Source organism: Eucalyptus grandis, chromosome 6 (assembly GCF_016545825.1).
Source record: "Eucalyptus grandis isolate ANBG69807.140 chromosome 6, ASM1654582v1, whole genome shotgun sequence".
Lineage (NCBI taxonomy): Eukaryota > Viridiplantae > Streptophyta > Magnoliopsida > Myrtales > Myrtaceae > Eucalyptus > Eucalyptus grandis.
Genome location: NC_052617.1, coordinates 50,526,080 through 50,540,829, shown reverse-complemented (window position 1 = coordinate 50,540,829; position 14,750 = coordinate 50,526,080). Strand labels below are relative to the sequence as shown.

At 39.3% G+C, this 14,750-nt stretch overlaps 1 protein-coding gene across 1 annotated transcript; it reads left to right on the top strand.

Moving 5' to 3' along the window:
* The first annotated feature begins 2,279 nt into the window (after positions 1-2,279).
* Positions 2,280-10,976, top strand: LOC104450541 (DNA topoisomerase 2-binding protein 1). The gene is given in 18 exon segments (XM_010065133.3): positions 2,280-2,690; positions 2,789-2,831; positions 3,045-3,166; positions 3,390-3,414; positions 3,417-3,496; positions 3,790-3,934; positions 4,011-4,102; positions 4,700-4,793; positions 4,904-5,387; positions 5,619-5,761; positions 5,876-6,219; positions 7,117-7,281; positions 8,305-8,595; positions 8,680-9,081; positions 9,160-9,220; positions 9,311-9,368; positions 10,176-10,260; positions 10,410-10,976. Coding segments are annotated over 18 exon segments (2,892 nt in total). The 5' UTR covers positions 2,280-2,510; the 3' UTR covers positions 10,488-10,976.
* The last annotated feature ends 3,774 nt before the right edge of the window (positions 10,977-14,750 follow it).

The following is a 14,750-nucleotide window of genomic DNA, read 5'->3' as shown; positions in this document are numbered from 1 at the left end:
GGAAGATTTCTTACTACATTGACAATTCTATACCATGAATGCTCTATATTAATTGTTAAATTCAGTTTTCTTATTGACATGCCATCGTCTTAAAGCAATTCGATTATTTTGTAATTTTGCTTGCATCAATATACACGGGTCATATGACATATTAATCTACAATTCTACATCTTGTATAATAAGGGCGTGAATAATAATCATTCTCGGGTCGAAATTGATTTATGAAAGAGAAATGAATTTTTCCATTTCTATTTATAGATGAGTTTCTAAGCAAAAATACCCATTCGATAACAACATAAAATTTCTACTCTAAAAATAGAAATTCGTTTGATAACGACACAATATTTTTCCTTTTCGAATAGTGGTCGGCGGCGACGGATGGATGACTTGGTTCGTAGTAAGGACGAACGATAAAAATAACTTTTATTTCTTATTTTTGTTCCGAAATAGAAAAATAGAAAAATTTTATTTCGATTTTTATTTCAAACCTATTTCTTGAACAAAATTTATTTCATAAATAGAAAAATGAAATAATTTTATCAAATGGATTTCTTTTAAAATAAGTCTGGAATAGAAAAATTGTTTCTGAAACAAAAATTCTGGTTTGTCATGCCCCCTAGGTGGTTGGGAGTTCCACTTTCTGGAGTTGGTTTAGACAAGGAGAAAATTAGGTGGGTTCAACGCAGCATATTTAGAATAAGCACAACTAGCAATTTTGAATATGGTTCCTATCATCCCATCATTGCAATGTTGAAGATTTTATAATTATTATGTATGGAAAAGAAAGAAGAAAAACATATCGGTAGTTGACAATGTACCGATTTGTGATTGTTTATGATTGTTAAGTTAAAAAATAGCGGTAGTTGGCGGATGTACCGATCTAGAGTTTTACCCTCGCTTTATCATAAGTGTACCAATTTGTGATTTTTTATGATATTAATCCAATTTAATAAAATTAATGGAGAGTAAATTGGTCACAAATATATCAGTTTGAGATTTTTATGATAAAAGATAATTTGAGGTAAATTTATGTTTAGGGTTTTTTTTTTACCCTTAGGGATGTGATGTAAAGACTAGAATTGAATAGCGAGGCAAAGAGGACTTTTCCCTAATATTAATGTAAAGTATGGAAACTCAATTGCATTTAGAAAATTCCTAATTATCTTTATTTAGGTGTTCCAAGTACTCCTCCATAGGTTCTGAAGTCCCAAAGTATATATCGGACCTTATTGTATGTCTACTTTTACCACTACCCTTACTGTTTCGCGACACTCGTGCGATCCAAGATGCCATGTACTGATTTATTTTATTTTTACAGTTGTTGCATTTGTCCCAAGATTATATGTGCAAACATAGCAAGTGTATTTCCAAAGTTGAGTTCATAGGGATCGATCGTATGTTTTGCTGGTGTGGGATATGTGTTTCTCCATTGATGAATTTGTAAGTCAACTTAAAAATTGTTGTGATAATGCTTCTGGGTCTTCAAACTTTCATTTTGTGTATCTAAGCTCTCAATTTATCGTATTTGTCAATATTAGTCATTCATTAGTTCCGCTAGGTTTTAGTGGACGGAAAACACCAAGTGGCTGGTAGTATCCATGGATTGATGAAAATAATAAAATGACTAAAATATATCATAGTTATAACTTTTGAGATTTAAATGGACAAAATTAATGTTTTGACTCACATTTATTAGCATGATTAACATCAGGACTTGCTCTGTAGATATCTCTAAAGATTTTTTGGTTAGTTATATAGTCTATTGATGAACTCTATAAAAAGATTTATCTCTAAGAGACTATAATATTTGGTTTCCTTGAAACATGATCCAAAGTGTTATCCACAATCCAAGTAATTTTTCTACATTATGGGTCCATAGTAAAAACTTCATGTGAACATTCGATCAAGACATTTAACTGTCTTCTTAGGAAAAATTAATAAAACAATCATAAACAATCACAAACTTATTATATAGATGTCAATTTAATTATGAACTTTTAATTTGACAAATTTAATTATAAATATTTTAATAAATTATCAATATAGATGAATTTTATAATTTTTTAAAAGATCATTCTGAATTTTTCCTTTTATTTTTTATTTCCTTCTCTCTTTTACGGCGCCGCCGGTACAGTATATAGCTTTTCCAAGTTCGAGAGCAAGCATGTAACGGTGTGAAAGTCGGAGAGGGGGTTTTTGGGACAAATAATCCACAAAATCAATAGCGAAAGAGGGGAATTAAAAAGGAAAAATCCGAAAAAGGACCCAAGAAGAGCCCTTCCCGCGCTTTCTCACGCCCTAATTCATCCCAATTTGGGGGAACAATTCAGAACAAGCTCACTCCCACTCAATCTTCTCCCCCCCAATTCCCTCCTCCTCCATCCTCTTCCAAGTTCCGATTCGTCTTTGCGCACGCATTCGGATTCCGCAGAATCCTCAGCGATGAGCCCGATCGTCCGCTGAAGGAAATCCGCCGCCGCCGCTGCCCGAGAAGGAAGAGGAGAGGAAAAATGATGAAGACGAAGCCGTTCCAGGGGGCGAGCGTGTTCATGTCGAGGAACCTGGTCCCGCCCGAGCTGTTCGACACCCTCCACGACGCGCTCAAGCTCAACGGGGCCGACGTCTTCCTCTGCTGCGATCCGTCCAGGAACGGGCCCTCCGATTTCCACGTCATCTCCTCCCCCGACCACGTGAGTTCGGGCATCGGGGTCGGGCGCTACGGCTGTTGGGGTTTCGTTTCGAGGAATCGAGGTGGTGTCTGAAGGTTGTTTTGTTGTTTTTTTCGCAGGAGAAGTTCGAGGATCTTCGGGCGAAGGGGTGTAAGCTAGTCGGTAAAGTTCTCGTTCTCGTTCTCGTCCTTGTTTTTATTTATTCTCTGGTTTTCGATTGAGGCTGCTCAATGCTAAGCGGCGACTTGCGGTCGAGAAATGAGAACGGGAGCATTGGGGGTCAATGTGCTGGATAAGCAAGTTGAGAGTCGGAGTTCTTCTGGCTTTGGGGAAAAATGTCCGATTTTTATGGAGGATGTTTTGGCTTCTTGGCAGGTCCGCAGTGCGTGGTTTCGTGTGCGAAAGAACGGAGACCTCTGCCTCAAAAGGGGTATACTTGCTGTCTTGCGATGGAAGGTGTCAAAGTCCTTGCTTCTGGTTTTGAGGTGGATGAGAAGGTATAGCTGTTTGTAGATAAGCCTGACCTTGTATGATCCTTTAGGGTGTAATCTTTGCTGTTGCTCGTCTCTCAAATTCAGTGCGGTGCGTCGGTTATCCTTATCCATGTATCCTTCTAGGTGACCCTTTGATTCTTTTGGCTCCAGACATGCTTTTGTCCGAACAAATATGGCGGCGGCCTGTCATCTCTCTAATTGTTTTGCCATTTCTGTGAATCTGCAGGCTGAGATTGAGAAATTGGTAACTTCAATGGGGGAATTCTACAGTCTAAAACTTTGGCTGATGTTAGCTTCGTAATTGCGAAGAATGTTTTGGCTGCAAAATACAAGGTTTAAGTCTTGGAGTTATTACTTTGAATTCAGTCCTTTTTTTTTTTCTTTTTTAAATTTAGTTTAAGAGTATCGAATTTGTCATATAAGGTTAAATCACTTTAAATGAGATTCATTATGCTTTTTCATTAAGTATGGGAAGCATCCTAGGTAGTACTCTGCTTAAGTTGGCTGAATTAAGGAAGGGTTTCCTCCATATTTTTTTGAATATCCTCTGTGAATTTTTTTTTTTTTTAAGATTCCCATCCTTGGGAGATGAATTGTATTTATCAATTAATGTTGTCATTGTGCAGTGGGCTTTAAATGTTCTGAAGAAACCTGTCGTCACCATTAATTGGTTATACCAATGCCGTAATGAGCACCGTGTGGTACCTCAGGAGTCTTACAGAGTTCTTCCATTTTCTGGATTGACAATATCCGTCACTGGAATTCCTGCAGGTACTGATCATTTGATATAGCTGCTGCTGTTGGTTGTCATCCAGTTCTTCAATTTTTATGTCCTTCATTATCTCAGATGCGCGGAAGGAGATTCAGAAGTCTCTCACACAAAATGGTGGGAAATATTCTGCAGAATTGACCAGGAAGTGCACTCATTTAATTGCAGAAATATCCTTTTCTTCTTCAAGATTAAGGTCCAGTGATTTGCTTGCATATTTTCCCTTTGATATCTGATTGGCATGTGAAATGCACATATCTTTATCTCTTCTTCGCTTATGAAAATGCTATTTAAGATTTTGAAAAGAGAATCTGTATCATTTCATGGTTTAGTGACTATCAAAGTTTGAAATGGGAAATAGCTATACTTGATTTTATCCTGGTTTTGGTAATATCCTTTAACTTGGGAATATGATTACTCAGATGAGAAACAGTGAAACTTCCTGGCATGAGATTATCATGGACTTTGACTTCTAAGTTGTTCCTAAAGAGTTGTGTTCTGTGTTTCAAGGATCCAAGGTTTTAAATGACGTACAATTTGAACCGCCAATTGTTAAAAAATCATCAATTTCTTCGGTTTCTGTTACAAGTTCTTGCTTTTCCAGTGTGAGTTAGGACTGCCCGTTGGCTTCTCTAAGCACATTGCTCAGCAATGTTATTACCATTGAATGATTCTATTGGCCTCATATATGATGCCTTGAGCACCGTGAGTCCCACTATGGTGATTCTAAATTCTTTAGATTGTGTTGTGCCCTTGACTGGCTGTAAGCTCCAGAAGGTGATAAGTACAAGGTTGCTAAAAGATGGGGTCACATTCATATTGTGAATCGCAAATGGTTTGATCAATCAACTTCCAGGAAAGGTGATATTTCTGTTACTAAAATACCTTGTTGCTGTCAACTATAGGAACATTATGTTCTTTTTGGGCCATCTAGTTGTCTGACTCTAATTTTGTCTGCTTTTGCTGACTAGCATGTCTTAATGAGGAGTCCTATCCTGTTCAGGGTAGTTCCATGTCTTCAGTGAAAACTGCAAGTAGTCAGCAAAATCAGGACAGAGTTATTGGAAGTTCACAGTCTCTCCCCTTTTCAACAGTTGGAGATCGGGACTTCCATTCCATTTCAGCTACTGACCATGCCGATCCAGATTTAGAAACTACTCTCTCACAGAATGTGTCTTCAATGTTTGTGGATCCCCATGTCCTTGGAAAAGAGGATAGTGGTGAAGTGCCAGCTGTGCAATCCAATGGTGAAGTGAATCATGATGGTTGTGTTGCTGCAGACTCTGAAAATGAAGACAATGACCTGTATTTGTCAGAATGTAGGTTAACGCTAGTTGGGTTTGAGTCTTCTGAATTGTGTAATCTAGTCAATATGGTGCGGAGAGGAGGAGCCTCTCGGTATACAACTCTAAACGAAAGATTGACGCACGTTGTAGTTGGATTACCTTCAGAAAGGTGAGTTTTGGAATTTTGTAGTATCCATTGAGAAAACAAACTCTGGATTTTTTGACACTCAGTTTGAGTTGGCTTTTTAATGTGCTTTGCATGTTAAGAGCGCAAAATGTCCGGTTATGTCAGCTTGAGGTCACTAGTACTTGATGCACCTTTGCTGGGCCTATTACTTGTGATTTCTTAATTGCTTTTTGTGCTGAAGCTTTGTGTATTTTGTTCATATGATTTCTCTAGCGAGAAAAAGGAGGTAAGAAGCATTGCCTCAATGGGTCTTATAAATGTGGTGCGAAGAGGCTGGCTTGAAGATTGCGACCGTGAAAAGAAGGAAGTCCCTGTCCTGCAGAAGCACATTGCCCTTGATCTACTTGTCCCAAAAGGTTTGCTAATTGTTTTTAATTATACGTTGGAGTTATTTTCTGCTAGTTCTGAGAATTGTAAAGGAGTGTTGATTTGCACTCGATAACTTATTTCCAACACACCTCAATTCACAGGATCCATATGCTTTGGCAAGGGACCTGCCATCAATGCAATTAGCATGAACCAGGGAAGCAGTAACTGTGCTCCACCTAAAATTCCTGCTGATCAGCTGTTGAGTAATTCTAATGGGGAAGTTAGAGTATCATTTGATAAACGCGAGCAGGAGCGAATTACCAACGGCAGAACCAGTCTTGAAGGAGTAGCAAAACCATCAGAGCTAAACGTTTCTCATCCCATAAGTAACGAGGATAAAGTCCCTAAGAAGACGTGGAGTAACTGTATTACTCAGGATGGGAAGTCATCTGGTGTGTTTAAGGGGAGAACTTTTCATTTCTCCAACACCTTTCCTGAAGATAGGGTAAGTTACAAAGCTGGACTTTTCTTAAATTATTAAGCATAAAATTAAAGTGGTCCAACTTTCTCCGAAGTGCCAGTTGGAGCATATGAATATTCAGCATAGTTTTCCAACATGGCTAAAGTATGGAACTAAATTTTCATACCCTAGAGCAGATTATTACTCCATCTGGCTGCTTTCCCTTTGATTTGGTCTACATATTGGCCCCTGAAAGGAGTTCAGAAACCTTTCTGACCTGGATTATCTTCTTCACATAAGTGATCTAAGTAGCGCCTCTCTGCAGGGAGCCTTTAACATTGTTGGTTTATGTATAACTGACGTGTGAATTCATAAGCATTTGGTTTTGAGTTTTGAATTTTCTGTATGAAGGAACCGTGAAAGGCTGCATGGTTAGATATATTCTTTGTGGTCCATGGGCCTTGATGCATGCCCCTAAGTTGAGCAGTCCTACTTCTTAATGTCTAAGTTTATATTCAAAGCTTACTGAAGCGTCAATTTCTATCATATATAGTTCACAAATTTCTCTAACTGTATGATACATGCCCATTTTGTGCCATTGGGTTGCTTTTCAATTAGTTACTAATCTAGACTAGTTATCTATATTTGGTCTTGCCTGTTACAGAGATGACCCTGCCACTGTCATTAGTCTTATATCATGCGTAATAAGATCAATTTACAGCCCCTCCTTTTTGGATTAGTCACCTTGATCTAACTATTAATTCCTTGGATTTTCTTGCTCCGCGTCTATTTAGCCGTTTTTTCTTCTTTTTCCTTCGATTGAGCACTCTTTTCAAGTCGCCTGTTTAATTTTTCCCATCAATTTGACACTGATTGTGCATTCTGTTTTTATGCCTACATTTTTCCTACTGTTGTAAATCTTGGAATGCTTTCTGTATTCAGCGTGATGAAATTATTGAATGGGTAAATCAAGGAGGAGGTGTGGTGGTGGGTGATCACGAAACACAGAATGTTCATTTCATGATTGAGTGTCATGGCGTAATGCCCAAAGACCATATCACCGGAACTATTTGTGTGTCCAGCCACTGGATTCGGTGTTGTTTAGAGGTATGCTTGACAATTTGGTTTGTGTAGCTTTTCTTCTGTTAATTTTCAGCATGGAGTTTCTTCTTTTTTTTCCTATCTCTTGTGTCATTATCATATATTTGCATTGAAAGAAGTTATATACTTTACTGGCTTATATTCATGAATTCAAATTTTTGAACCCGTAATAATGTAGCCCCTATCATTCTTCATGACATGGGTTATTTGATGTTGAGACAGTTGAATTAAGAGTTCTTTAAATTCTCTCTTTGTTACTTCACAAACAGAGGAAAGAAGAGGGCTTTCTTGTGAGCATCTTCAAATCTATCATGCATCCATTGAACAGTTAACAAAGTCTGTGTTTCAGTATTTTGTCTGTTTTGTTTTGGGGATGGATGAGAAGTATAAAACTTTAACTTGGAGCGATGTTATCTAGGCCATCAGGCTTGTGACGTATAACCATGGCGCAAGCAGACATGGAAAGACAACAGATATTGAGCACCCTAATTGGTCGAAAGATGATCATAAAATTAGGTGAATATGGTTCATGGCAGTAATTTTTAACTGGTGATGCACTTGAATGCAGCACTAGCTATTCCGTTCTGAGGCCATGCACATTATTACCCCCCCTCTCTCTCCACCCCAACCGAGGACACAAGTTCATGGATTGAGCTCAATTCTTTTGTCATAGCATAGCTTCCTCATACGGGAAACGGAAAGGAAGAAGGAAGGAATTAAAATCCAATGAAGTTCATTATTCCTCCTTTGATTTTGTTTATATGGTATCATATATTCACAATCTAGAACAGATCTTTACCCATTAAGGAAATTTCCTAATTATAATAAGTATCATGTTCTTGTCAGATTCAGTATTGTTCTTTGGAGAATTTTATATTAGTTGTTGACCTGCAGTTGATTGAATATTTGGTTGTCTCTTAATTTCTTTCATTTTCAGCGCTTTGTCTAGAATCAGCCAATTTTACATAGAGATACTTGTTACGATGCCTTCACACTGAATGCTAATGCAAGTGAATCTTGTCTTTGAAGGATGGATATTTGCTGGATGTTGATAGTCATGTCCTCTATTCTCCACTTCCCTGTCGGGTTCCTCTTCCAGGGTTTGAGAGTCTCCGCTTTTGTGTTTCCCAGTATGAAGAGAAGGATCGACTTTTACTAAGAAATTTGTGTTTTACTTTGGGAGCTAAGTTTGTGTTAAAGCTGACTAGAAAAGTCACGCATCTATTGTGCAAGTTCAGAAATGGGCAAAAGTATGAGGCAGCGTGTAAATGGGGTATAAAGTCAGTTACATGTGATTGGATATATGAGTGTGTCAGGCAGGTATGTCTGGTACTGTCTCATGTTTGTGTAAATGCAAACTATGATAAATTATGAAAGGTCCTAATAAAATCTGTTTCTTAGCAGAACCAGCTTATACCTTCTGAGCAATTTTGCCCGAGAGAAGTTTCTGAACAAGAAGCAGGATTATGTGCTATGACCCAGTTTCCTTCACAGATTGTCCAAACAATATCTGGAGATCATCCATCACAGTTTCCAAGTCAATCTCAAGACATGAGAATTACCCGGAATCAGAACCGACGCAGGTTCTCTTGGGAAGAAATTGACAACTCAAGTTCTAGTAAAAAGGCAAGAGTCACTCCAGACAATGCCCCCAAAGATTTGTGCTCATTTAGAGAACATCTTAGTTACCCTACCAGCAATAGTGATTGCAGTAAAGGGGAGAAATTGAATAATTCTGGGGAAGCTGCAGATGCTGTTCCTGATGTTGCTGCAGCTATTGAGGATTTGCTGGAGCAAACAAGCAAGGTAAGGAGAGTATATTCATTCTTAAGATCATTTGCACATGACTGTTCATTTGTTGAACTAATCACCTTTTTTTGCAAGATTCATGATCTGAAGTCTCCAGTGAGGATTGCGTGTGATAGAAGTGTCTCCTTTCTATCAGGTCTTTCTATAGTTCTACATAGGAAACTTTTCTGTTAGTATGGATCCTTGACTATGGAACAACTTTTCTTATCTCATTGTCCATTGCTAGGCCAAGAGCATTCAGGGCCTCCTACAGTAGTTGGATTGTCCAAGCAATGGATAAACAGGTGAACTTTGTAATGCATCTGCACTGAGATTTTGTTTTTCCTGCATTTTTCGTATATATATTTATTTTGTTGAAATATACGCCTGCAAGAATGACTGAATCATATGCTCAAATTGTGTATCCATATTATTTTTGAGTTAATATTGTTATTAACGTTTTGAAGAAAAAAGTAGTTTTCTCTTCTCTATTTGAGTCGAGTCGAGAAGAAAGTTTAGGTATAAATGCAGTCTATTGGTTAGACAGTGGTGGACTAGTGCGTTTCTCACTTGGTTTATGGGCTTCAATTTTTCATTGCATCCTCTAATTTCAAGGCTGAATTCTGCAAATTGTAGATTGGCATATTAACATAAAAAATGAAGTTTAATAAATTTAAGGTTGGCTAGTGACAGGTAAATGAACATGATGCAAGGACCTTATGTTAAAATTTGTCACTCTTGGTTTTGATGCTCAAATAATGACTATTAGTATGACCCTTTCTTTTTCTTTTCTAATTGGAAGTTGCTTATGCATGAATAACAAGGTGATGCGGTCCAGTTTTCAGTTCATCTTCATGTGTTTTCACATTACCATGAGAACAGCAACATTTTGGTAGTTACAAAAGGATTGTCTTGGATCATCATTAACTAGAGCCATAATTATTTTTCCTTTATCCTGGAATGTTTCAAGCCTACTAGATTGTGCAGAGGCCATTAAAAGGCCAACTTTATTTTCGTCTATAAATGGAAAGAGAGTTCCAGAATGAGAGCAAATGTACATGGGCATCTTGTGTCTTGTCTTCATTTTAGCTGTGAGCTTGTGATCTTTTCAGGAGCCAGAAGAATGAGAATATCTGCAACCCTTCTGTTAATGCAAACGCCCTTGATGGTTTTAGTGAGACACAAACTGATTCTCAGGTTTCCTCTCAACTCATTCTGATGCGGTTATTTCTCTTTAGCAACGTTTTATTTACTTTTTATTGAAAGCCATTGGTCATCATTGCCAAATCTATTTCAGCATCATTGGCTTTATGGTGATTATATTCGAGCTTGATGATGAAATGCAGGTAGTTGGTTATGAGGAAGATTTGTCAGGTCGGCAAATGATTATAGATCGAGTTCGAACACAAAGCAGCATGAGCTAAGCCTGGCGGAATTTGTGTAATAGATCAATTTAAGAGGTGATAGTTGATATGGTGAAAGGACAAGGCTATACTAAACCGAGGCCATACATGGCGAGGTCAGGATACTCTTATGCACGGTGATTGTCCTGGAGAGATGAGCAGATCATGAGATGTGGATGGCGGGCTGCCCCTATATAGAAAAATGAGACATCTAACTTTCACACATAGATGCTTTTGTAATAATCTATTAGTGCCTAATATATTTGTAAAATAAACGATCTGTATGCACTAGACACGGAAGCCTTTTTTTCTAACAGAGATCAACTGTATATTACGCCACATCATGTAACCATTCTAGGCTAATGGCGTAGATGAAGACCAGCATTTCGGTACAACCATCGAAAGCCTGTCTGATTTGCGAGAAACTTGTGTGTGTTTTCTGTGGAATACTTTTGCTACAATCTTGCCCGGCAGGCAAATTAGGTGTTGTGGGTCGTTCAAAGTTTTGTTCCTGGATCTTGTAACCTTATTTTCAAAAGGACATCCTCAGTAAGATATTGTGTTACTAAAATAATTATTTTCAGGCCAAGGCTTAGTCACCTGTGGATGAAATGTACAGCCAATCGTGACATTCACAAGTGCGTTTGCATCAATCGACCGTAGGGGCATGATAAGGATTCTGATGAATGACATAAAGAGAAGATAACAAAGGAAAAGAAGGGATTTTGGTTCTTTCAAGCTTGGTTAGGGAAGAGAAAATAATGAAGAGGAATCTAATTCTTATTTTATAGGCAAACTGAGGGGCATCAACGAGAGAAAGATGGCGATGTTTTTGCAGCTGTCATAATAAATTCAAACCCCTTTAAATTCTTTTAGAATTAGCACGAGTTCGAGGAGATCTAAGAAAAACAAGATATGGCAGTCTCTTCGATAAAGACATGAATTGTTTGTTTACATACTCTTCTCTAATTTCTTGTTGTTGTCTCTGTATTTTTTGTTTTGCCAACATGAATTTTAAGCTAAATATTTTCTTATTTCCGTTTGTATTCGATCTTCATTACTCATACTAAACAACATAATTTTATTGGAAAAAAATTGCCCCTCTCCATTACCTCCGAATAGAAAGGAGGTTGGTAACTTTCTAAAGTCAAAAGAAAGTGACTCGACCAAAGGTTTAGTAGTTATTCATAGTGAAGAGTACTTTTATAAGCATAAAAATTCAGTCGCTTTTTAAATAAAAAATGATAAAAGGTTTTCTTTTCTTTTTTTGGGTCAAAGAAACATTTCATTATACAATAGTGAAACGCAATAATACAAGCTCAAGATTTTAAAAAAAATGAATAATTAGAACAATATTAGGCATTATACACTCAATAAGCAAATCCGTGATTTCTTCAAAACAAAACTAACAATCAATTATTGAATTCATTTGTATTAATAAGCACATATTGAGATTTATATCTATTGCTACGGTTTCACCTTTGGTGTTCATAATAACAAAATTGAGCGCGTAAATATCTAATATATGTGAGAGTAAAACTTTCATGAAACTCCTCTTAACTTATTTGAAAATGAATTGTAAACTAACGAAACTCAAGAAAAGTGAAACCCCAAAATCATTATGCAAAAAAATCCTAAATCAAGACTAGATTGAGATGGAAACCTCCCCCGAAACGAGAGATAGAAACTTCGACATTTAAATTAGATCATAAGAGAAAAATTCCTTAAAACGGAAGAAAATAAAAAAAAGGAAAATAAAGAACCAAATAAATCAAAAAATGAAAAAAAGAGAGAGAAGGAGAGGAGGGTGAGATGTAGCTCAAACCTTCTACTTCGTCGATGTTGAAGAAGAAAGTTAGGAAAGGGCAAGGAGAGAACCCTTGGAAGGAGGAGACAGATGCTATGTACGAAAAATCTATATGAATATTATTATGTTCAACAATTTATTAACTAGCTGCGAAACCATCGGAAAATGGATTTAATGCGTTGCCGACCTCTAGCTCGAAATTGTTGTTTCGCTAGACGTTCGTAGCGTCGGCCCCCACGTGGGACCCACCGCGAGTCGAGTCCAAGTGAATCTCAAGCCTGAGGCGAGTGTGTTTCCAGCACTTTCCGTTACAAAAAATACAAAAAGGAAAATAATGGGAAAAAAAGAGGGGAAAATACATAAATAAAAGCGATGGCGAAAAAAAAAAAAAAAACATATACTTAAAAGGAAGACATCAACATCGGAAGATCAAACGAAAACTACCTGTCCGAATCGAACTGTCTACTGTTCCACGGCAAGAGCCAAAAGGCAAAAGAGAAGAGAAATACAGGAAGCAACAACTAACGAGGAGCAACGGACGCCACCCAAATTGCCTCCGCTACCCGCCAACGACATTATCCACAATCGACACCGCCACCTCGACGCCACCGATCTCCTCTCCTCATTCCGCGCGATTCGCCCGGAGCCTCCCGCCCTGGACCTCCCTCCTCCGTCCCCGCCATGGCGCGTTGCCCCCACGCGTGCCACCTGGCGGCCGCCGCTGCCGCCGGAGCTCCCCCTCGCCCCTCCAGCTGCTCCACCTCTGGCCCCCGCAGCTCAAGCTGAGCCCCTGCCGGGCGGCGCTGGGCAATCGGAGCTCCGGGATGTTGGGGGCGGGTTCTCGCCGCCGCCGCCGCCGCGGGGAGGGCCGGCTCCGGCGGCGTTTCGGGTTCTGCGTCTGCGCCGAGATTCGAGCGCCTTCTCGCCCGGTGGGGGTTCGACTCGCAGGTGAGTTGCGATTCCTTGGGGAAGACGAGTTCGGCGCTAGTCGATATGTCCGAGAAAGTTGCGATTTTTTCTTCCTTTTTCTTTTTGGAGTTTCAATTCGCATTTCGTAGCATGAGAAATCGCAGTGATTGCTTTGAATCCTAGCGAATGAGTTATTTCTGTGAGTACTCATAGAGGGCATCTGTATGTAGTGAAGGATGGTTCTGGCTTGGCGTGATGTAGTGCTTTAGCTTTTGAAGTTCTTATCACCTTTGTGTTGGAGAATAGAAAGGTTTGCTTGTGCTCGGCCTCTAGCAAAGTGCCGCTTTTTTTGAACGTGATTGGAAGTAGTACTAAATCGATGATGCTGAGTCGGTGTCTGGGTGCACAATAGACTGATATTTTGTTTCTTTGGCAGAAAATTGGCTACTCTCCGGACTCGTCGCAGTTGGCATGGGTAGGTCCTGTTCCTGGGGATATTGCAGAAATCGAAGCGTACTGCAGAATCTTCAGAGCTGCCGAGGGCCTCCATGCTGCGCTGATGGACACGCTGTGCAATCCGTTGACCGGAGAATGTGTTGTTCCTTATGATTTCGCGGTGGAGGAAAAACCGCTTTGGAAGATAAAATTGTCTCTGTCCTAGGTTGTGTGTTATCTCTCTTGAACAAGGGGAGAGAGGATGTTCTTTCCGGAAGGTCTTCGATCATGAACTCATTTCAGGATGTAAGCACGATGGAGGATGATCAGCTTCCTCCCCCTCGCCATGTTCAGAAGTGAGATGAAGCGATGTTGCGAGAGTCTCCATGTTGCTCTTGAAAAGTTCGTGACACCGGATGATGACAGAAGCCTGGATGTCTGGAGGAAATTACAAAGGCTGAAAATGTCTGTTACGACTCGGGCTTTCCTCGTGGGGATGGTGATCCTTCTCATCTGCTGTTTGCTAACTGGAATCCTGTTTATCTGTCCCCTTCCAGAGAGGACCTAGATTCTGAGGTTGCATTTTGGAAGGGTGGTCAGGTGACTGATGAGGGTCTAAAATGGTTAATTGAGAATGGATTCAAAACTATTGTTGATCTAAGGGCAGAGACGATAAAGGATAACCTTTATCAATTGGCCTTAGATGAGGCTATTTCATCTGGGAACATCGAACTGATCAAAATTCCAGTTGAAGTAGGGACTGCACCTACGATGGATCAGGTGGAAAAATTTGCATCGGTGCTATCAGATTGCAGCAAAAGGCCTATTTATCTCCACAGTAAAGAAGGGGCTCGGAGAACTTCTGCTATGATTTCTAGATGGAGGCAGTACATGAGCCGATTTGAGGCCAATTCCGCCTCTGCTAAGGATGTGGCTTCAGAAGCAACGAACGGCAGTGCAGATTATCATGAATCTCTCGTGGGTGAAGAGGGAATATTCGTTGGAAATGAAGATAAATCATTGAGGAAAAAGCTTGGAAATGGCGTACAGTTCCAATGGAGCTTCTCATGGAAACTCCCCTCCAAATGGGGATAGCAGCAAAGAGGACATCAATGGGACATATGGTCCTCTCT